Source organism: Panthera pardus, unplaced genomic scaffold (assembly GCF_024362965.1).
Source record: "Panthera pardus isolate Hobbes unplaced genomic scaffold, ASM2436296v1 HiC_scaffold_12, whole genome shotgun sequence".
NCBI lineage: Eukaryota > Metazoa > Chordata > Mammalia > Carnivora > Felidae > Panthera > Panthera pardus.
This window is the reverse complement of record NW_026526677.1, coordinates 14,705,846-14,729,274: the sequence shown is the minus strand read 5'-3', so window position 1 is coordinate 14,729,274 and position 23,429 is coordinate 14,705,846. Positions and strand designations below refer to the sequence as shown.

Below are 23,429 nucleotides of genomic sequence, written 5' to 3'. Positions count from 1 at the left end.
CCTCATCAGTGAGGAAGATAACTCCTGGAAGTCCATTCTGTCTCAGTTCTTGACTAATTTTGTACTGATTAAATAATGTCTTAAAATTATGTGTCGGATACAAAAGATTCAAATACAAGAGCCATGATGTGTGCACCATTCAAATGTACTTGGGCAACTTATTTTATTTATTTATTTATTTCCTGAGAGAGAGAGAGAGAGAGAACAAGGGAGAGAGGCAGAGGGAGAAAGAGAGAACCTTAGCAGGCTCCACACTCAGCACAGAGCCTGATGCAAGGCTCAATCCCACAACCCTAGGGTCATGACATGAGTCCAAAGGACACTCAACTGAGCCACCCAGGCACCCCCATAATTGGGCAATTTAATGATTTTTATCCAATCTTTAATGTTTGTTATCACAAACAGTATTTGTATTTTTAAAATTGTCTTTAACACATGAAATGTAAATAGAAAAAGGAATGAAATTGCTAAATATTTTCCACAATTTTCAGCCATGAGTTGACATTCTTGTTTTCTTGTATACTTTTTCACCGTTCTTTGCTTTCTAAAATAACAGCAATTCCATTGGTTTAGTATGACCCATTGGCAATGTTTGGTCACATAGCAAAAAAAGAGTGTGCTTTAAACAAATTAAGTTTAGCAATTCGGTCTGGTATATTGCCATTTCCTGAGGATTCAGTGCCAGATAAGTCAGGGAATTTGACCAAAAAATGATAAAAATAGGAACTTTCAACACACATTTAAAATACATGCAGCAAAGCATTTTTTGACTTAAGCTCATTTTTAAAACTCTTCTTTGCTACATAATAATGTAATTAACAATGATAAATAGGTTTTAATTTTTAAAATATTTAAATATTTAAAAATCATTACCAGTAAGATTGAGAAAAATACATCATTATTCCCATTATCCCCATTATAGAATTATTCTGCAATACTTTTATAGACTAAAAGACTTAATGAAAATGATAAGACAGCTTAATTTAATAAATTGAGAATAATTAATATTAATATTATATTCATGTCAAGCTACTTAGTAAATTTTATATCATTGTGCTCATACTGTGTCCAACAAATTTATGTTTTCTTTCCTTCAGATACCTAATTCATTTCAGTGTCACATACAGCAAACTCAAGTATATGGAGAGCCAGAGAAACACCTCAGAATTCGTTCTTCTAGGACTTTCGTATGACCAGAACGTACAAATATTTTGCTTTGTGCTCTTCTTATTCTGTTATGTTGCCCTGTTGGCAGGAAACCTGCTGATCCTCGTCTCCATTCGATGCAGCCCTCTTTTCCACCAACCCATGTACTATTTCCTCAGCCACTTATCCTGTATGGACATCTGCTATACCTCTAGTGTTACACCCAAATTCATTGCTGACCTACGAGGGGGGACAAAAACGATCTCCTACGGTAATTGCATGTTCCAGGTCTTTGCTATGCACTTCTTTGGGAGTACTGAGGTCTTTGTCCTCACAGTCATGGCCTTTGATCGCTACGTGGCTATCTGCAAACCTCTCCACTACCTGCTTATCATGAACAGGACAAGATGCAATCTTCTAGTCTTGGCTGCTTGGGCTGGTGGGGCTCTCCATTCTCTTCCTCAATTATCGATGACCATCCAGTTGCCATTTTGTGGACCTAATGAGATTGACCACTATTTTTGTGATATCTTGCCTTTGTTGAAAGTTGCCTGTACTGATACCTACATCACTGGTGTCCTTGTGGTTGCCAATTCAGGTCTGGTCGCTTTAGTGACCTTCGTTGTCTTATTTGTTTCTTATGTCATTATATTGTTTAGTCTAAGACATCGTTCGGCCGAGGGAAGACACAAAGCCCTCTCCACCTGTGGGTCTCATATCACTGTGGTCATCTTATTTTTTGGACCTTCAATCTTTGCCTACCTTCGACCTCCGACCACGTTCCCCCAGGACAAAATATTTGCTCTATTTTACACCATCATCGCTCCTATGTTCAATCCCTTAATCTACACCCTGAGAAATACAGAGATGAAAAGCGCGATGAGAAAAGTTTGGTGTCAAACATTATTTTCGAAGGAAGCACACAATTAATCCGAGGAAACATACAGCTAAGCATCTTTATAAACGAAAAGGGCCTGATGTGACAAGAAAAGCTAAGAAATATTTCTGGGTGGAGCCTGGGTGGCTGATTTGGTTAATCATCTGACTCTTGGTTTTGGCTCAGGTCATGACCCACAGTTCATGAGTTTGAGCCCCGCATCAGGCTCAGCATTGACAGCGTGGAGCCTGTTTGGGATTCTTGCCCCTCCCCCCCACCCTGCTCTCTCTCTCTCAAATAAAATTTTATATATTGTTTTTTATTTTTAATGCTTTGTTTATTTATTTATTTATGGAGAGAGAGAGAGAGAGAGAGAGAGAGAATGCACAAGTAGGGGGGAGGGACAGAGAGAGAAACTGAAATAGAATCCGAAGCAGTCTCTGAGCTGTCAGCACAAAGCCCAGTGCGGGTCTTGAGCTCACAAGCTGTGGAATCATGACCTGAGTCAAAATAAGATGCTTAACCAATGGAACCACTCACGTGGTCCAAAATAATTTTTTTTTTTTTTAAATGCTGAGATGGGGCGCCTGGGTGGCTTAATCGGTTGAGCATCCGACTTTGGCTCAGCTCATGATCTCACAGTTTGTGGGTTACAGCCTGTGTCAGGCTCTGTGCTGACAGCTCGAAACCTGGAAACTGCTTTGGATTCTGTGCCTCCTTCTCTCTCTGCCCCTCCCCTGCTCGCACTCTCTCTCTGTCTCTCAGCAATGAATAAACATTTAAAAAAAATAAAAATTTAAATAAAATTTAAAAATGCTGAGAAATATTTCATAGACTTTATATAACATCATTATCATGAATAGAATGCATAAGAAAAAGAATTAGAAAGAAATTTAATGGAATAGCTAAACGAATATGAATTCCCACTTACCAGAATTAATTAAAAACTTAATCTTATGGAGTATTAAGGAGGTGTGGATAGAATCACCTGCAGAAAAAAACTGTCTGAGCCAAAGCAAATAAGGCAATGCTATTAAGTCAGTGAATTATAAAGGCAAAAAAATTTTAATGATAATTATAGTAAATAAACTGGGCTTATACACCAGTCCTCAAAATGATACATGTTCTGCAGTAGTGAAGTTGAAATCTACAATTAAAATAATGACTTTAACTCATCATGAATGTCTTTATGATAGAACATTCACTTATTTCTCCTCTAGTGGCACCCAGAAATCATCTGTGTTACAAAGTGATCAATAGTAGAACCTGTTTTAAAGTGATCAGTTCTTCTGATTTATATTAAAAATAACAAAAATATCTAGTTAAGACAGAACAAGAATCAATAATTTAAGATAATCCAAACATAACTATTTCTTATTCCACCTACTGACTAGAATATAAAACATTTGCCATAAAACTTAAGGGACTGAATAATAAAATGTAAGTGCTGACTAACCCCTACCTGCCTAAAATTGATAAGTGGAAAGTTATTTGATCCAGAACCAAAGACCTTTTCTGTTATAAAGAGAAAAAAAAGCCTAGAAAAAGACAAATTAAGATATAGTCTAACACCTAAAACAAACCAAAGTACATTTTGCAAGCACATTTTTGGCTGCATATGGATGTTTATAGCTGTTTTATTCATAACTGCCAAACCTTGGAAATAAGCAAGATGCCCTTCCATAGGTGACTAGATAAATAAATTGTCATCCATGTGGATAATTATTATTATTATACTGAATATTATAATTATATACTGAATAATATAATTATATATTATAAAGTGAATGAAGACAATCTGAAAAGACTACATAGTTACATGATTTGAACTGTAGGAATCCTGGAAAAGGCAAAGCAATGGGGCAAAGCAATGGAGACATCAAGAACATCAGTGTTTGCCAAGGGTTAGCAGGGGGATCACAAAGCATTGTTAGGTATGTTACTACAGTTGTGGATACATAAAATGTACTACACCAAGGGTGAAGTCTAATGGAAACTATAAATTTAGGGAGATAACGATGTGTCAATGCAGATTCTTCTGATTGTAACTAAAGTATCACTCTGGTGGTAGGGCTTGTCTGTGTGTGGGGACAGGGGGTAATGGAACTCTTTGTACTTTCTGCTCAATTTTGCCGTGAACTTAAAACAACTTTAAAAGATAAAGTTGGGGCGCCTGGGTGGTTCAGTCGGTTAAGCCTCTGACTTTAGCTCAAGGTCATGATCTTGCGGTTCGTGGGTTTGAGCCCCACATCAGGCTCTGGGCTGACAGCTCAGAGCCTGGAGCCTGTTTCAGATTCTGTGTCTCCCTCTCTCTCTGCCCCTCCCCTGCTCACACTCTGTCTCTGTCTCTCTCTTTCTCAAAAATAAATAAAGATCTTAAAAAAAGTAAAAAAAAAAAAAAAAGATAAAGTTTATCGGGGTAGTTAGGTGGCCCAGCGGTTAAGCATCTGACTCTTCATTTCAGCTCAGGTCATGATCTCATGTTTCCTGGGTCTGAGACCCACTTCCTGCTTTGCACTGACAGCATGCGGAGCTGCTTGAAATTCTCTTTCTCCTCTCTCTGCCCCTCCCCCTGCCCACATGTATGCTCTCTCTCTCGCTCTCAAAAGAAACTTAAAGCAAATTTAAAAATATACACTTTATTAATTAAAATATACACTATGGAACGGCAGATACATCAAATCATGTTGTAACTGGAATGAACAGACATCTGAAAAAGACTTTCTACAGAAACCAGAAAAAAAATTATGAAAGACCTTTTTTGCGTGCTTAATAGGGTTTAATTAAAGGTCACTTAAGAAACACAGCAAATATCATTGTGGAGAAGATGCTAGATAACAGAATTTTATTAAAAAGAAGATGGTTATAAAATGGAAAGTGTTTTAGAATATGTAAATAAAATGCAAGAGGTACAATGAGTCTGTAGACAGTGTATAAAGAGGCATAAAGAACAGAAAACACAATGAGGAAGGTAAAATTAACCAGAACTGTCGCAGCAGAGAGGAAGTGGAAAGATGGTTTCAGGATTTATTCATAAAGAAATAGGGGCGCCTGGGTGGCGCAGTCGGTTAAGCGTCCGACTTCAGCCAGGTCACGATCTCGCGGTCTGTGAGTTCGAGCCCCGCGTCAGGCTCTGGGCTGATGGCTCGGAGCCTGGAGCCTGTTTCCGATTCTGTGTCTCCCTCTCTCTCTGCCCCTCCCCCGTTCATGCTATGTCTCTCTCTGTCCCAAAAATAAATAAAAAACGTTGAAAAAAAATTAAAAAAAAAATAAATAGACATTAAAAAAAGAAATAAAACTATCGCCAGATTAAAACTCTTCTTCTAGGCATGTTCTAGAATGTTTAATTACTTAGTTGGACCAAATAAAATTGTCACTAAAAATGAAATAATGGTTCAGATAATTAAACAACAGATTCATTTTAATGGCCTCTTTTAAATGGTTGTTATTTATTTTCATGATCATGCTTTCTTAATAACATGACTTTCTCTTTTAAAACATGATTAGTGGTGAAAATTATTATTTGCAATCAATATTGATCTGGTGTTAATGACGTTTTCTGATACAAATCTAGACACACATTCCATGTTAATGAGGCTTTAGCATTCTATAATACTAACAACTTTCATAGAAATCACTTTGGACTTCTTACAGTGAATGTTATGTTTAATAAGTTGAGAGCATTTTCTTTTTTTTTTAAAATAGAGATATAAATGATGTATAGCATTATATTAGTTTCAGATGTACAACAAAATGATATGATTTATTGCAAAATAATCACCACAGTAAGTCTAGCTAACATCCATCCCCACAGATGTTTGCATATTATTTTCTTGTGATGAGAGCTTTTAGATTCTACACTTTCTCACTCATTTTTATTACACAAACTCCTGCCAGAGGATTTGAAATTGTAGAGTTTTTAATTATTCCATATCAGAATTTAAGATACATCTCGAGATTTCAATAGTAAATTCCAAGCATATTTTGCTATCATTTGAGGCTTAAACTATTTACAAAAATTATATCCACTTCTATGTTTATGGATGTGAATATATTGACAAAATTGCATGTTATAAAAAGAAAGAAAACATAAATGGAAAAAAAAAGAGAAAGACCTATTTTTGACATATAAACTCAAAGGTATTAAAGACTATCCTGTGAAAAGTAGCTAAAGCCTTTTGGGGCAAATTCTTCTTGAGTTGTTAACAGCATTCAAATTCATGCTCGCAACTTTAGAATATCTCAATTTTTTTAAAGTTACACGCAGAAAATATGCTATTTTATATTCATGAGTGAGCTTTGTACAGCGCATCAGCATAAACTGTCAAGGATTTCAGGGCATCAATATGTGACTTAAAAGAAGTACTTATATGATACATTTGTATAGAATTTTAAATAAAATATCTTAAACATTGTAATGGCATATTCTCATGAATAAGTTTTTACATGGATTTAATTTTTTAATTAAAAAAATTTTAATGTTTACTTTTATTTCTGCGAGAGAGAGACCAAGTGCGAGCAGGGGAGGGGCAGACAGAGAGGGAGACACAGAATCGGAAGCAGGCGTCAGGAAGATTTTATTTTTTAACCGATTTAGGTTGGCAGAAACATTACACAAAAAGTACGGTGATTTCCCATATAGAAGTTCAGCCCCCTCACAATTTCTATCACCTGACATTTCATATTAGTGCGGTACATTTGTTACCACTGACAAACCAATATTGATGCTGTTTTCCTAAAGTCTGTAGCTTACTTTAGGATTTGCTCTTGGTGTGGTTGGGTTTTGTGGATTTTGACCTATGCATTATATCACATATCCACCACCGTCCAAAACAGTTTCCTTTCCTGAAAAATGCCCTGTGCTCCACTGACTTACCCTTTTTTCTCTCATCCTGAATCTCTATCACCCACTGATTTTCTTTTTTCTTTTTTCTTTTTTTTTTTTTTTACAATTTCCACAGTTTTTCTTTTTCCAGAAAAGGAATTCATAATTCATTTCTGTGATATCAATATTTCTGTTTCAAAACCTAAATATCCTCCTTGGGATTATCTCATGTATTGCTTTAATAATTAATATTTTAAAAATCACTATTGTCTATTGCTTGCACTCTCCCCTTCTGCCACATAAATATGTCAATCGTCCTTAATTTCGGTCATCTATGCTACAGTCCTAATAACTAATATTATAAACAAATTACTATAATTAGTATGATTCAAGGGGAAACTAACACCCTCAAAGTTAGGTGGAATCAGTATGAAATCATGTAGATTTTACCAAGAGGATACAATTATGATAATAAACCCAACCATCAAAGCCTTCCCAGTATCAGAGAACTACCTCAGAAACATGAATTTTCTCACCAACTCCTGTTACTGTTCTAGAAGGATGTCGGTAAACACATCATAAGATTTCAGAATATAACCCCAAGGACTGGAAGGGAGATTATTAGATTGCATACTATCCTTTACAACTTGAAGCTCCTATTATTACTTGAACAATTTCTTTAATAATTATTAATATTTAATACTTTAATAATTGATAATTCAAAATTATTAAATTAATAATTTAAATTTAATAATTTAATAATTAATATTCAAGTGATAATTATTACTTGAATAATAATTACTTGATACTTTCTGTCAAGTCAGGAAGAACAACTAAATTGAAGGTTAACGGTCAGATATGATGAGATGGAAATGCCTGATGAAGGACACTGGATGAGGGAAAGCCTGCCAGTCTGTGGTTGTGAGTCTATAGGGTGGTACAGAAGAGCAGAAGACACCAGGAGTCGACACGAAGAGGGGCAGGGAAAGCACTAGATCAAAACCACAAATTTTTAGACGAGACAGGTGGAGACAGAACGGTGAAGGGTATCTAAGTTGTAGACCTTAATATCTGTTTGTACCTTATGCTAAGCTATTCCTCTACGTAAAACCGACTTAACACCAACCGGTCTGTGTTCAGATTGCTTATTTTCCTGAAAGAAGTAGTGTTCATGCCCCCAGGACAGGATTATATTAGCTCAACCATAAGAAGATTATATTCTTGGGGCATCCGGGTGGCTCAGTCGGTTAAGCGTCCGACTTCGACTCAGGTCATGATCTCACGGTTCATGGGTTTGAGCCCTGTGTGGGGCTCTGTGCTGACACCTCGGAGCCTGGAGCCTGCTTCACATTCTGTGTCTCCCTCTCTCTCTCTCTGCCCCCTCATGCTTGTGCTCACTCTCTCTCAAAAATAAATAAATAAACATGAAAAAATATTATATTCTTTGTAGGCTTCTAGGTATGCCCAAACTATGAAGTAATACTTGAAACTTCCATTCATTTTTAGCCATCTGAGATCAACTTCTTGCGCCATAATTTCCCGTGGTATTTTTCACTGCTGCATTCTTCAGCATATAAATCAGAGGGTTGAGCAAACATTTCTCATTTGTATAAAACACAGCTATCATCTTTTTTTGTTTTAAGTTTATTTTTGAGAGAGTGACAGAGCGCGAGTGGGGGAGGGGCAGAGAGAGAGAGTGAGACCCAGAACCTGAAACAGGGTCCAGGCTCCTAGTGGTCGGCACAGAGCCGGTGGCAGCCAGATGCTGCTGGTTGCAGCCCTACGGTGGGGCCTGATCACGGGGCCGGACCCTGGGGCTTGAACTCATGAGCCGCAAGATCATGACCTGAGCTGAAGTCGGACCCTTAACTGACTGAGCCACCCAGGCGCTCCAATCACAGCTATCATCTTATCCATGGGGAAGGTGGTTGCAGGGCATGTGTATATAAATATGCAAGGACTGAAGAACAAGATGACCACAATGATGTGGGAGACACACGTGGAGAGGGCTTTTCTCCTCCCTTCAGCACTGTGGTTTCTCAGAGAATACAAGATGTTAACATAGGAGCACATCAGCATGACAAAACTCAGGGTACAAATGGCCCCGCCATTGGACACCAAGAGTAGGTTGATTACGTAAGTGTCTGTACAGGCGAGTCTCAACAATGGCTGCAAGTCACAAAAATAGTGATCGATCACATTGGGACCACAGAAGGGTAAACTCAAGGCCAGAAAAACCTGAGCTAAAGAATGTACACAGGACCCCACCCAGGCCATAGCCACCAGCACAGCACAGACCCCTCGACTCATGATGGTTGTGTAGTGCAGGGGCTTACAGATGGCCACATAGCGGTCAGCGGCCATGAGGATAAGAATGAAGATCTCCAAGCAGCCAAAGAAATGGAACGAGAAGATCTGTATCACGCACTCACTGAGATAGTGGTCTCTTTTGAAAGGGCATCCACAATCATTATAGGGGCTACGGAAGTACAGAAGCAGGTGTCAGATAAGGATCGGTGGGCTAGGAAGACGCACACGGGACTCCTGAGTTCCCCGGGAGGCCTTGACAGTGGTAATGATCAGAATGTTACCCAGCAACATGCCCAAATAAAGAAGCAAGAAAATGACAAACACTGTTTTCTTCCTAACAGGATCCCCTGTCAACTGGAGCAGAAAAATTTAACATTATTCAGCTGCATGATCATGAGTGAGAAGGGGAAGTGTGAAAAGATTTGTCTGCGAAAAAATAAATTGATTTACGGTGTGCTAGGAGATGTTATGGAATATTTTAAGCAAAATAGTTCATGATACCGTGTGTGATTGTGGGATATTTCCAGCAAAAATAAATATTCCTCATCAGGTACATTTTGTGGGTGTTTTTTTTTTCCATGTCACTACAGTATTTTGTTTTTAATTTTTAATGACCACTTCAATGGGCATTATAAGTCCCAAATTATCTTACTAGTGTGATACCTTTCTCAGCACTCCTCAATGTTTATTTACTTTGAGAGAGAGAGAGAGAGAGAGAGAGAGAGAGAGGGAGGGAGAGAAGGGGCAGAGAAAGAGGGAAACACAAACCAAAGCAGGCTCCAGGCTCTGAGCTTTCAGCACAGAGCTGGACACGAGGCTCCAACTCACAGACTGTGACAGCATGACCTGAGCTGACGTCAGATGCTTAACCCACTGAGCCACCCGGGGAACCCCTAGCACTCTTCAAATATAGCCCCCTGCTAGATTTGACATGATTCGGATTGATTTTGCCAATTCAGTGATTATAAAATTATGTGGCCCCATACTATTATTTCCTTCTTTATTTATATTTTAAATACATTTAATAAATACTGGGGTCCTGTTTTGCATCGTATATGGCTCAACTTATAGGATTTGACTGTTCTTGGAGGTTCATGAAGATTCATGTGACCTCACATGCCACTCCCAATCTTATAAAGAATGTCCTTTTGATGCATATGTTTATATATCACGTATTTGTTACACGTATTTTTATAAATGTATTATTTGTAAATCCAACATCTTCTGCTTCTCTGCATACCTTCTCACATATAGCAGCTTTAAAGGAGGAACAGGAAATACAACATTTAAATAACATGCCGGAAATTTCAAGCATATTTGTGATATGTAGGACTTGATCAATACAAATGAACAGAAGTGAATATTCTTTCATATTTGAAAATATCTCACATATCCCTGTTTCTGTTTTTCTTTCTCCAATTTCTGAACGGCAACCTGAGAGCCCTCAGAGCCTCTGGATATACATTTGTAAGTGAAAGGAGAGAGATAAACTTCATCGTTCATATATTCACAAATCAACTTTTTTTAAAATTTTTTAATGTTTATTTATTTTTGAGACAGAGAGAGACAGAGCATGAACAGGGGAGGGTCAGAGAGAGGAGACACAGAACCCGAAATAGGCTCCAGGCTCTGAGCTGTCAGCACAGAGCCCGACCCGGGGCTTGAACTCACGGACCGCAAGATCACGACCCTAGCCGAAGTCGGAAGCTCAACCGACTGAGCCACCCAGGTGCCCCACAAATCAACTTTTTAACATAAGCGTCTCAGGCCTTGGGTGGCTCTGTATGGGTATCACCTGGCATTTGGGTGTAGGACCAGATCATGATTGTAGCCCCTTAAGCTGCACATTCACGGAATAGAGCAGAGAAGCAGAAATGAGAAGAAGATGTGATTTTAAAAAGAACATAGCATATGGTCAGTAACTGATTGATTCCTAATTCTTTTCAGTCCTGGCAAAGTCAATGATCACTTTGAAATGTTGGGGTGGTTGAGTGACTCAGTCGACTGAGCATCTGACTTCGGCTCAGGTCATGATCTCGCGGTTCATGGGTTCGAGCCCCGAGTCGGGCTCTGTGCTGACAGCTCGGAGCCTGGAGCCTGCTTGGGATTCTGTGTCTGCCTCCCTCTCTGCCCCTCCCCTGCTTGTCTCTGTCTCTGTCTCTCTCTGTCAGAAACAAACATTAAAAAAAATACTAAATGTTATTTCTTTCAATGAAGATTTTTTTTTTAATTTGAAATGTTTTCTGGACCAAAATTTCAAGAAAAGCCTTTCTTTAACGTCTTGCTTATCAAGATGAGGTTGGAAGGGACACTATATGCAAATACCAATATAAACTGAAATGTGGTGTATTTAAATATAACCTGGGGGACTTCCTCTTCCTATTGTGTTCCTCCCCAATCTCATCCATACTTCCAATAAATTGTCTTACAATATTTTCATGACCATCATTTCAAGAACAAAACCCTTTTCTTTTTTTTTTCAATTAATTATGTATGTGCTTGTGACAATTTTAGAGACTCTCGCTCAAAAAATAAAAAAATAAATAAAAAGGAAACTAACACGTGTGGTTATGAACCACGTATGACACTGGGGTGTTTCATACTATTTCTTGTATTCCTCGTTGTATTTCTGAGTTATATGATATTACCTAATTCTATAATACAGGAAATGAGGCTTAGAGAGTTTAGTAATTAGCCCAACATTCACAAAAGTTATGGAAGAGAGCAAGTTAATTCTGTTTCCTGAGCTCTTTTTAAGATGTGGCATCTAGGAAATAAAGACATTTAATAAAATTGGTAAGACTACTGTTTGAATACTATCCTTGCTTATACTTGGTAGTAGATTTCTCTTACAACCTTGGCAAGATTGGTCAGGTTTTAAATTCTACATATCAACTCCAAATAATTACAATAAAATTTAAAAAAAAAGATAAATCCAAGGGGACATTCCACTTAATATCAAACTTCTTAATATAAGAAATATTTGGGGAACTGATTTCCTTTTTTAAATTATCTATCTATCTATCTATCCGTTTTGGGGGAAAGAGAGAGAGAATGGGGGAGGGAGAGAATCCCAAGCAGAGTTTGTTTTGTCAACACAGAGCCTGATGTGGGGCTCCCTCCCCCAAATTATGAGATCACGACCTGAGCTGAAATCAAGAGTTGAACGTTTACCTCACTGAGACACCCAGGTGCCCTGGTTTTCTTTTTATATTCAGATGGTTACTGCTATAGAAATGTAGCAGTAATAAATCAGATCAATTCACAAATCCTTTTATTTTCTACATCTCCACATTTTCACCTCTTTCTTGTGGCTATTGTCACCACTTTTGGAAAGGGATAGGGAAAAAGGGTGAAGCAAAATACTAACATATTTCTCCTAATGTGCAAACTCATCTAGATGAAAATGTGGATAATCTTGGAAAACCTGTATAGGCACAGAAAATTTTCTGTATAGATTTCTCCCTTAATTTCTTGTCAGGGTCCATTTACTGTGGAGCCAACCAGAACCTTGATTGAATAGTCATCATTTAGGGGCACCTGGGTGGCTCAGTCGGTTGAGCATCCGACTTCAACTCCGGTCATGATCTCATGGTGTGTGATTTCGAGCCCCGCATCGGGCTCTGTGCTGACAGCTCGGAGCCTGCAGCCTGCTTCGGATTCCCTGCTGTGTCTCCCTCTCTCTCTCTCCTCCTCCCCTGCTTGCACTCTGTCTCTGTCTCTGACTATCTCTCTCAAAAATAAATAAACATTAAAAAAATTAAAAAAAAATAGTCATCACTTGATGTACTTTGAAAAATGATATAATACTGTAGGGGGCTTACTTTGATGTTGGTTTTTACATGTGAGTGAAAAGGTAAATTAGGAAAAGTAAGCTGATCAATGAGAGAAGCAGATGTCTAAGACACTACAGAGATTAGGTTTTCTCCTCAAGGTTGGCATTTATCCATGTGACACTCTTTGAGCAAACGTGTGTTGTGTGCCTAATGCCAAACACAGACATCAGTGTCATGATATTCAGTGTCTTGAAAATATGGGCAGTCTAGCAGAGGAGAAAGAGAGAGAGATGCAAAAGATCAAACGGAGGTCCTGAAAGGTGGTACAAGAGTATCTGTGATAATTAAGAGAACGTGCTCTTTTTGGCCAAGAGGAATGAGAAGTCCTCCTGCAGGAGGTGTGTTTGAGATCAGCTTTAAAAAAGGATAGGTCTGAAATAAGAGAGCATGCTCACTGGAAGGAAACCACAAAGCAAGAACCAAAGGGAAAGAACTACCAGGCTTGAACGGGCAAGAGTTGAGAAGGTCAGTTTGGTTGGGGTTTAAGGAACAATGCTGGGGAAAAAAGCTGAAAATCCAGATGTGACCTAATGTGCATTTTGCATGACGTTGGGGATAATAACAATAATAAGAATAATAATATCCTCCCAGAGTCTTTGGAAGCATTGGGCATAATAAAGGAAAAGTTCTTGTGCAGTCCCTGGTACTGAGCACACGTGCAGTAATGTTACTATGACTGGTTTTAGGAGGGCAGGGGGAGGCTGTTCCCTGCATTTGAGCTGAGAAGTGCCACAGTTGAGGCTGTGTGGTGGCTAAAGCAGGAGCCCAAAGGGATGGGCGGGTGGGGACAGAAATGAGGCGGCTGAGAGACCAGCGAGGTAACAGGTATGCTCTCTGCCTGACAGAATCCATTTCTGGACTTGGCCCGTCTCTTGAGTTGGAACTCAGGGATAGACGATAATGAGAGAATTGGTGAGAGGGAAGAGGAAGAAGAACCGGCGAAGAACAGGGGAGGCAAAAAGCCCTCATCCTTCTTGACCTTTGATGAGAAAATCATTTTTTGTTTTCTTATTGACTCTCCATCCTCATTTGCATATTCTGTCTCAGAATCTGGAAATGGCTTGCACACTGTCAGGGCTGGGGGCATGACTCAGGGCTGAAATTAGGTTTGCATCTTCTTTGTCTGGCAGAAGCATGAGGAGAACCCTGGTTGCCTGGGGACTCCTTTTCTCCCCGGAAATGGCTGCCTCGGCATTGTGGCCTCCTGTTCGTACTGATCAAGCTGATCAAGTCCCTTTTACGTCCTCACATTCTCATGCCCGTTTTGAAGCCTGAAGTTGTAAATGATACTGAGTTAATCACAAGGTAAGCTTGTCTTTCAGGGACGTAACAAAGTGGGGACCCTTCCTTGCAAGAATATTGATTCTATCACGTTCTTTCTGTCTGGCCCGGCTTTCCTGTGAACTTACTTACGTGGCTCCTCAAAATGTAATTGAGTTGGAGGCTAATCCAGGCAAAAGGCTGACTGGATGCAAAGGAGTGTTTCCAAATGGTGCTTACTTCGGCATTTCTGTTACACTGGGATTCTCACTGGGGATGGGCAAGAATCTTACAGCTTCAACAGAGCTATTTGCAGACCTTCCCCAGGGTGGAGAGCCACTAGCCCAGACATGGCTGTGCACCTTGTTGAAACCAGATGTCTTCTTCAGCTTCCTGGCATGACTTAGAGGGCACACATATCCTACAATGAAGGTTTATTCTTGTGAATATATATATATATATATATATATATAAAATATATATTAATATAATAAAATGATAATAAATAATAATAAAAAATATATATATAAATAAATATTATTGTGGCTTATTTGGCTGGGAAGGTTAAGTGTAAAAGGCAGAAAGCAGATGTCTGCAGGTGTTTCTGTGTTGACGTTGCCTTTGTATAAACTGATGGAGATTTGGCATATTTACAACCAAAGGAATTCAGAAAAAAAAAAAAGATGTCATAGGGGATTCTTGATAGGTAAATGTAAATGTAATTGCTTATATTTTTGAAGTACTTTGTGAGGCAATTTATATGAATTTCTCATCTCTTTTGTAAAGGTAAGGAGACTGAGTTTGGGAAGCTGGGCATTCAGTCCAAATGGACTCACCAGCACGCAGTGGAGCTAAGATTCAAACTCAAGTCTCATCATTGGTTCGCTGGAACTCTTTTTTTTTTTTTTTTTTTTTTTTTTTAACATTTATTTATTTTTGGGACAGAGAGAGACAGAGCATGAACGGGGGAGGGGCAGAGAGAGAGGGAGACACAGAATCGGAAACAGGCTCCAGGCTCTGAGCCATCAGCCCAGAGCCTGACGCGGGGCTCGAACTCACAGACTGCGAGATCGTGACCTGGCTGAAGTCGGACGCCCAACCGACTGAGCCACCCAGGCGCCCCACTCTTTGTTTTTTAAATTTGCTTATTTATTTATTTTTGCGGGGGGGGGGAGGGCAGAGAGAGAGGGAGAGAGAAAATCCCAAGCAGGCTCCACACTGTTAGCACAGAGCCTGACAAGGGCCCCAACTCACAAACTGTGAGATCATGACCTGAGCCAAAAATCAAAGAGTCTGATGCTTAACTGAGTGAGCCACCCAGGTGCCCCACGTTTGCTGAAATTCTTAAGTGTGATACTATACTACCTTGAGACATTGCATAATAAAAGAAAGAACAAAGCATACCATTATAGAATGCTTAATGAATTGTCATTTCTTTAATAAATAAAGAAAATAATATCAGTTAACACCTACTATGGGTAGCTTAATAGTGATTGGTGGTTTGCTTTAGGGGTACATGCTGTGTAATGCATGAGATTCTTATTTCTTGTTGTATCCTAATGGTAACTTTAAAAGGTATATGTAATTATTTCCACTTTACAAAGTTGAAAGCTGAGCTCTGAAGAAGTAAAGTGACTTCCTTAAGATCACCCACAGTTTGTTGCAGAGCTCAGCTTTCACCCAGATCCACCTGCCTATCTTGCTCATTTCTGCTCTTTCCACTGTGTCACGATGCCTTGAGGTAGCGGGTTAATAGGAAAGCAGCACTCAGCATGAAACTTTTTCCATGGGGGAGGGGAAGGAAAGAAAAAGAAAAACAGAAAAAGAAAAAAGAAAAAAAAAGAGGTTAGAGTGGGAGAGAGCCAAAGCATAAGAGACTCTTAAAAACTGAGAACAAAATGAGGGTTGATGGGGGGTGGGAGGGAGGGCAGGGTGGGAGGGAGGGGAGGGTGGGTGATGGGTATTGAGGAGGGCACCTTTTGGGATGAGCACTGGGTGTTGTATGGAAACCAATTTGGCAATAAATTTCACATATTGAAAAAAAACTTTTTCAATAAAAAATACAGATATAATGTATAATATATTTTTGATAACAACAGGATTCTATTTATGAAAAAGAATACAAGAAATGAAAATGAAAGACCATTATTTCTCTTGAACACAGACATGAAAAACTTTAACAAAACATTAGTAAATCAGATCCTGCAATAAAAACCAATACACCACAGTCTAGGGGGTTCGTCCGAGCAATAAAAGCCTTGTTTGACAATTAAAAAACAATCAATGTAATTCATCATATTAACAGACCAAATTAAGAGAACCATGATATCATATCAGGAGATGTAGAAAAAGCTTTCAACAGAATTCAACATCTTGTTGTGATTAAAATCCTTGACAATCTAGGAACAAAATGAACTTCATTAGCCAAATAAAAAATATCTAGGGATAACGAAGAACTAATACAATATTTAATGGTAAGAGACTAACTTATTCTCCTCTGTGATCTAGAAGAAGGCAAAAATGTCCTTTTTCACCACCAACTACTCAACATTGTTCTGAAAGTTCTAGCTGATTTATTAGACCAAAAAAAAAAAAGTCATATAAAGTAAAAAAACAAGTAAAACTGTCTTTATTTCTATGCAACACAAGTGCCTATGTTAAAATCTCAAGGAATCTACAAGTATCTCGTGAAACTAATAAGTGAGTTAGCAAGTTCATAGGATACACTATCAACATGCATAATTGATTGCCAACAATAGAAAAATAAAATATAAAAATTTTTAAAATTATAATAAAACTTGTTTGCATATAAATTTAATGAAATATGTTCAAGATCTGTATGCAGAAAATTATAAAACAATATTGAAAGGAATCAAGAAGATCTCAGCAAATGGAAAATATACACAATTCATAACTAGAAGACGCAGTAGTGTTAAGGTGTCAATCCTAGCAATTTTTATTTTTTTAAATATCAACAAGGTGATTCTCAAACTGATATGAAAAGGCAAAGCGACTAGAATAGCCAAAATAATTTAAAAAAACCCCACATGTTGCAGGACTCATATTACTATTAATTTAGAATTAATTACATATTATTAGAATTAATTACATATTAATTTAGAATTGCTATAAAGTTACAGTAATCAAGATAGTGTGCTATCAGTGGATGGTCTGGTATTGGTGAAAAGCGTGTACACAAAGATCAATGGAACGAAAAGAAAAAGGTGATTTGGTGGAGAAAAGATAGTGTTTTTAACAAACAGTGCTAGAACAACTGGATGTCCACATACAGAAAATGAACTTACACCCGTGACACAGTTTACACAAAATAGCTCAAAATGCATCATAGATATGAAAGTATTTTAAGGGACCCAGGAAGATACACTTAGATTCTTTTTCGAAGGGGAAGAGCATCCACGGAGTAGATGAGTTTTTTGAGCAAACAAGTATGTAGCTAGAAGGAATGGGAGAGTGAAGGCAAAGGTATGTAAGAAAAGAGAAGAGGGATAGGGGATCCCATGGAGAAAATTCTGAGGTCTGAAGGAGATGTAAAAACATACTAAATCAAGTTTGAGGGAGACCTCTAACCACAAGAGAAAAAGATTGGAAAAAGAAAGGTTTAGTCGGATTGTAGGAAATAGACTGATGACGAGGAGATTCCCAGAATCCCTTGGTAATTTGTATTTCAGAAGCAAAACATACTAACAACTTGTGCCAATTTTCAAAGGCTATGACCTCTGGTTATTTTTATACTTTTTATAAATAAGACCCCCAAAGAACCACTAATGTAGAAAATAACAAATGATTATAAACCCATTAACTCTTAGGACAAAAGATAGCATTTCTGTCCTTCCACAGGCTCGTGCTCTATCTCGTTGTGTCACCTCTGTTTTACAGGAATCCTATGTATTATCACATTGTTATGCCCCAGTTCCTTCATATGTGAAATGAGGTTGGTAATATTATTTATTGCGTAGAGTTGTTATAAAGTGAAATAAGCTCAACCCCACCAGTGATTCATGGCTGACATAAAGCACATGTTTACTAAGTGTTTCCTACGGTTAGTGGAGCTCAGAGGGCAAAGCAGAATCAAACATCAGTTTTGAATATAAATGTAAACAGAAGAAAGGTTATTGAAAATGACATAAGACTAGAGCAAAATTATAGAACGTTCATCTCCACTGTTGGCAAATTATTTCAGTGAGCCTTTCGTAACCCTCAAAGGACATGAAAGAAAGTTCTGTCTGTAAGTTTCCTTAAGGTTTGCCTAAATGGAAATTAATTTACCTTAAATGGAAATTTACCTCAATGGCAATACATCCTTAAAAAACTTACCTCAAAGGGAAGTGTGTGTTAAAGAATACATGCATCCTCTTCCCCCAGAGAATGATAAAAACACTATATGGGAATGGAAGGGTATCATTTCTTAACATAATGGCCAGATCTAGAGTTTGACCCCCAGATGATAGCAAAGGGTAAAAGAAAGTCAAATTGCATCAACAGCAGATCTCAGTCACTAAGGACCAAGGATCTCAGTCACCAAGGACCAAGGATCTCACGCTGCAGAGGTACCTTTTTTTGCAGGGCATTTGCCATCTGGTTGTGAATCTGCTGTAGTAACTTGGATCTAAGAGGATAATGACCGGTGAATTGATTACTTGGGGACATAAAATAATTAACTCAAACTAAATAAGCAATACCTTGGGAGGAAACACAGGTACTTGGAGGATACAAACAATATTTGAAATTTTATTTAGCATTGGCTCCAAGGCTGAAGCCCTGAGGAATAATGCAGTGATACAAATACTGGGTCTGTATAAACTAGGATTTGACTAGTTTTGGAAAACTAAGTACTCGTCTTGCCTTCAAGCTTTTTTCTTTCCTGAGGTGTGACCTCCTATCATTTGTTTGAAACGAAGTTATGATAGGTGGTGGTAGTTACAAAAAATGTATGAGTTTTCTAACTTTTTATGTGTGCATCGAAGGAAATTAGGCAGTGAAACTCATGGGTAACACTCACTGAGCTGATTAAAATTCCAAATCAGAAACTTGAAAGGTAGTCATTCAAATAGTTAAAGAATGCAATTTCAGTGAAGAGAGGACATTAAAAAAAATATAAAAGGACAGGCTCAAAGTCAGTGCAAAGAAAAAAAAAACGGTGAGTAATTTTTTACCATTATTCTGCATAAATCTGTAATACTTTTGAAAAAAATATTTTTAACTACTATGTTAGGAAAACATTAATTAGCAGCTAATTTTAAAGTAGACTTTGCTGTGAATTCTATAGTCTAAAACTTTTTGGTTTAAGAGAAGACTAAATTGAAAGATCTTGGTTGTCTACTGAGGGTAGCATGACACATTCTAGAAAACTGAGATCAAAGTCATGTGCGAATTCTGCCTTTTTTATTGGATGACTGCACATCAAAAGGACCAATTATTATAACTTTAGGGAGATGGTCAGTAAGACATTGACCACAAATAAAGTAATTTTATTTCTGGAAAAGACATAGGATAATCGAGGCTAGTGCCTTCATTCTTCCTAAGAAACTTATTATCCAAGAGTGTATGGGGTCCCAAATGCAAGGTGTGGCCATATTAGGGCATGCACTCAAATATTTTTCTCCAACTATTTTTGTTATGTGGCCAATAGCTAAGCATGCAATATCGCTACTCATGCTTGAGAGAATAAGAAATATATGGCTTCCCACAAAAGCACGTGAGCTGTACATTTGTTTCTTTCTAGAGTTGGCTTATTTATTCCAGAATCCTGAACTGATTTGGCGTGTGGTTTTTCATGGAGACTTGAGCCTATCTTATAGTTATGTGTTTCCATTGACACATTTTCCATTTAAATGTGAGTGGCTAAAATGGGATCATGAGCCATTCAGGAGAGATCCTGGTTTTGTCTGGAACACTCAGAGATGTATGCAAATTTCCGAGTTGGGCCAGCCAGGGTTCGTGCTAAATTTATGTTGTTGCTTCATTATTTCTCCCTTGAAAGGATGTAGAGTGAGGTATTAAGAAACACAAGCACCGGAGTTGGAAAACTCAGGTTATAAACCCTTGTTTGCTATATACTAATGTGCTACTATGTACAAGTGCCTTAACCTCTGTAAACTAGAGTAATTCGAAGTTATTTTTCTTTGTGTACATTAATTTTAATACAGTAATACTGTCATGTGTGCACTATTTTATTTTTTTAAAAGATGTTTCTCATCTATAATCAAAGCTGAGTCTCAGAACCAGTCTGAATTATATAGAGCAGGGTGTATTTTCCCAGGTTTCAAATGAAGAGAAACTTCTTAAAAGAAATTAACTGCCTTGCGAAAGTCCTATATGAAGTTAGTGGCTAAATTAAGGCATGTAACCAGGGATTTACCTCAAATTACAATGAATGATTCGATTATACACATAATATTTTTAAAGAGATTAAAATATGTGCCAGGCAATCATAGTATAGTAGCCGTATATCTGTGAAGAAGTTGAACTGATGTCAGGAAATTAAGCATAGCTGTAGCCTTCTGAACCGAGACAAATAGAGATTAAGTAATATTATTAGCGAAGTCCTTACAAATGCAGACGGACTGATGAAATGGCTTTGCTTGAGAACATTCTAAGCCTTTCTTTACTTATAGACTTAAAATTATGTAAAAAGCCTTTATGCTTGACCAAAGGTAAGAAACATATTTCAAGTATGTTTAATGAAGGATTCAAGCCAGTAATATATTCAGTATTATAATTTTATGCAAATTAAAATAGCCTCTTTAATTTATTGGCTAATCTCAGTATAATCTGATTTGGGGAATTATCCTGAAGTTATTTCTCTATAATTTTTTCTTAAACTCATTCAAGTTCTTAAAATTCCACTATGGAAATTAATGTTTTTGTTTTAAAATTCCTTCTGCCTTACAGCGGGATTATTCATTGTGTGGGTGACCATGTTAATTTGTTCAGTAATAGAAAGGGTTGAAGAAGAAACTTAAATAGGAATTGATAGAGAAGCCAGGTACGGTATAAAGTTAGGGCTGAAAATACATAGGATGAAAATGCAGACCTCTTGAAGATATCTGGTCAAGGTTGAGCATAAGATTATAAAAATACTTGGTGGCACACATTGCTAAACAGTCAGTGCCATGTTTTCAGGAGCATCTAAGATTTGATTGTGTATTGATCACAGGCAATCATGTTGACTAAGCTAGACATTGATCACAATTTGCTATTAGGTCGTGGAGTCTCCTTAGAGAGTCATTTTAATGGAATACTTGATTTTTTAAATATTTATTTATTTATTTATTTATTTATTTATTTATTTATTTTTCGGGGGTGGGGGGAGGGTCAGAGAGGGAAGGAGAGAATCCCAAGCCTGCTCCACAGTGTAAGTGTGAAGCTGGATGCAGGGCTTGATCTTATAAACCATGAGATCATGCGTGACTTGAGCCAAAACCAAGCGTCAGTCACTTAACCGACCGAGCCACCCAGGCGGCCCTTTGAATACTTGATTTTTATTCTCTGACATATTTGAATGAGGCATATTAAAGCTAGTAAATTCCTTGAATAGGATATGATTATCATTCTACCCACGAGACACTTCTAATATGGCCTCATGAATTGTATATTTCAGATGATTTCATGGATGCTATCTACGTTGGACCATGGATCAAAGCAATAATGTCACTGTATTTATTCTCTTGGGACTTTCCAAAAACAAGAACATCGAAACCCTTTGTTTTGTATTATTTTTATTTTGCTACATTGCTATTTGGATAGGAAACTCACTCGTAATAATTTCCATAATGGGCAGTCAGCTAATTGAGCAACCCATGTATTTTTTCCTTAATTACCTCTCACTCTCCGACCTTTGCTACACATCCACCGTGACACCCAAACTAATGACTGACTTGTTGGCAGAGAGGAAGACCATTTCCTACAGTAGCTGCATGACACAACTCTTTAGCACACATTTATTTGGAGGCATCGAGATCTTCATCCTCACGGGGATGGCCTATGACCGCTACGTGGCCATCTGCAGGCCCCTGCACTACACGGTCATCATGAGCAGACAGAGGTGTAACACAATCATCACAGCCTGCTGTACCGGGGGGTTTGTACATTCTGCCAGCCAGTTCCTTCTCACCATCTTCTTACCCTTCTGTGGCCCCAATGAGATAGATCACTACTTCTGCGACGTGTACCCTTTACTGAAACTAGCCTGTTCTAATACACACCTCATAGGTCTCCTAGTCATTGCCAATTCAGGCCTAATTGCTTTGGTGACCTTCGTCGTGCTGATGTTGTCTTACTTTTTTATACTGTGCAGTGTCAGGGCTTACTCCGCGGAGAGTCGCAGCAAGGCTCTTTCCACCTGCAGTGCTCACATCACAGTTGTGGCTTTGTTTTTTGCACCTGCACTGTTCATCTACATTAGACCAGCCACAACGTTTCCAGAAGACAAAGTGTTTGCTCTTTTCTATACCATCATTGCCCCCATGTTCAACCCTCTGATCTACACGTTGAGAAACACAGAGATGAAGAAAGCCATGAAGAAAGTGTGGTGTCGTCATATACTCTTGGAAGGAAAGTAGTTTTGCAGATGCTTTTCGGATTTTCAGGCCATGGTTCCTCGAAACCCAGGACTTGGATGAGATCCATTGTTATCAGCTCCTGGCCTTGCTGCTTGGAGAGATAAGTGGGCAAGCAGGAAGCACACCCTTCTGTCGTTTTATGATCCTATGGTAACAGCTCACCAACAAATTGAGTATCATTCTTATTCAGATGTTCTTCCACTTGACATAGTCATTAAGAATTGTGTTTATGTGATATGAAATTAATGATATTTTAAAGACGAAAGATTATAGCACTATTTGGCTCTTGTGCCGGAAAAAAAAAGATAAAATGGAGCATGCGTGTTTTCACACCTTAAAATGCTAAAGAGCTGAATAAAATATCACCTTCCATTTTTCAGCTTTTTACTCAACTCTAAATACAGAAAATTGCACTTCTTGTTTTTGTATGGTTCATGCATTCCCACAAACTGAGCGGTATCCGGTAATCAGTAACCAGATGAAGGGTTAGAAATTACCAGTGCACCTGAAGTCCTCCTCATTTCTCTGCATAATTACTAACCTCCCAAAGGTAATTGGTATCTTTGTCTCTGAATCAACTGGTTTTACATACT

The 23,429-nt window shown here is 38.1% G+C and overlaps 2 protein-coding genes and 1 pseudogene across 2 annotated transcripts; 2 read left to right on the top strand and 1 right to left on the bottom strand.

Annotated features, from left to right (window-relative positions):
- Nucleotides 1–1,140: 1,140 nt before the first annotated feature.
- On the top strand, nucleotides 1,141–2,076 carry LOC109245283 (olfactory receptor 4P4-like). The gene has a single exon (XM_019412589.2). It carries the CDS (start codon nucleotides 1,141–1,143, stop codon nucleotides 2,074–2,076), a length of 936 nt encoding a protein of 311 aa, XP_019268134.2.
- A 6,274-nt stretch (nucleotides 2,077–8,350) lies between these two features.
- Nucleotides 8,351–10,455, bottom strand: LOC109245188 (olfactory receptor 4C16-like; annotated as a pseudogene).
- Nucleotides 10,456–21,906: 11,451 nt separating this feature from the next.
- On the top strand, nucleotides 21,907–22,836 carry LOC109245189 (olfactory receptor 4P4). Its single transcript, XM_019412503.2, has one exon. It carries the CDS (start codon nucleotides 21,907–21,909, stop codon nucleotides 22,834–22,836), a length of 930 nt encoding a protein of 309 aa, XP_019268048.2.
- Nucleotides 22,837–23,429: the final 593 nt, after the last annotated feature.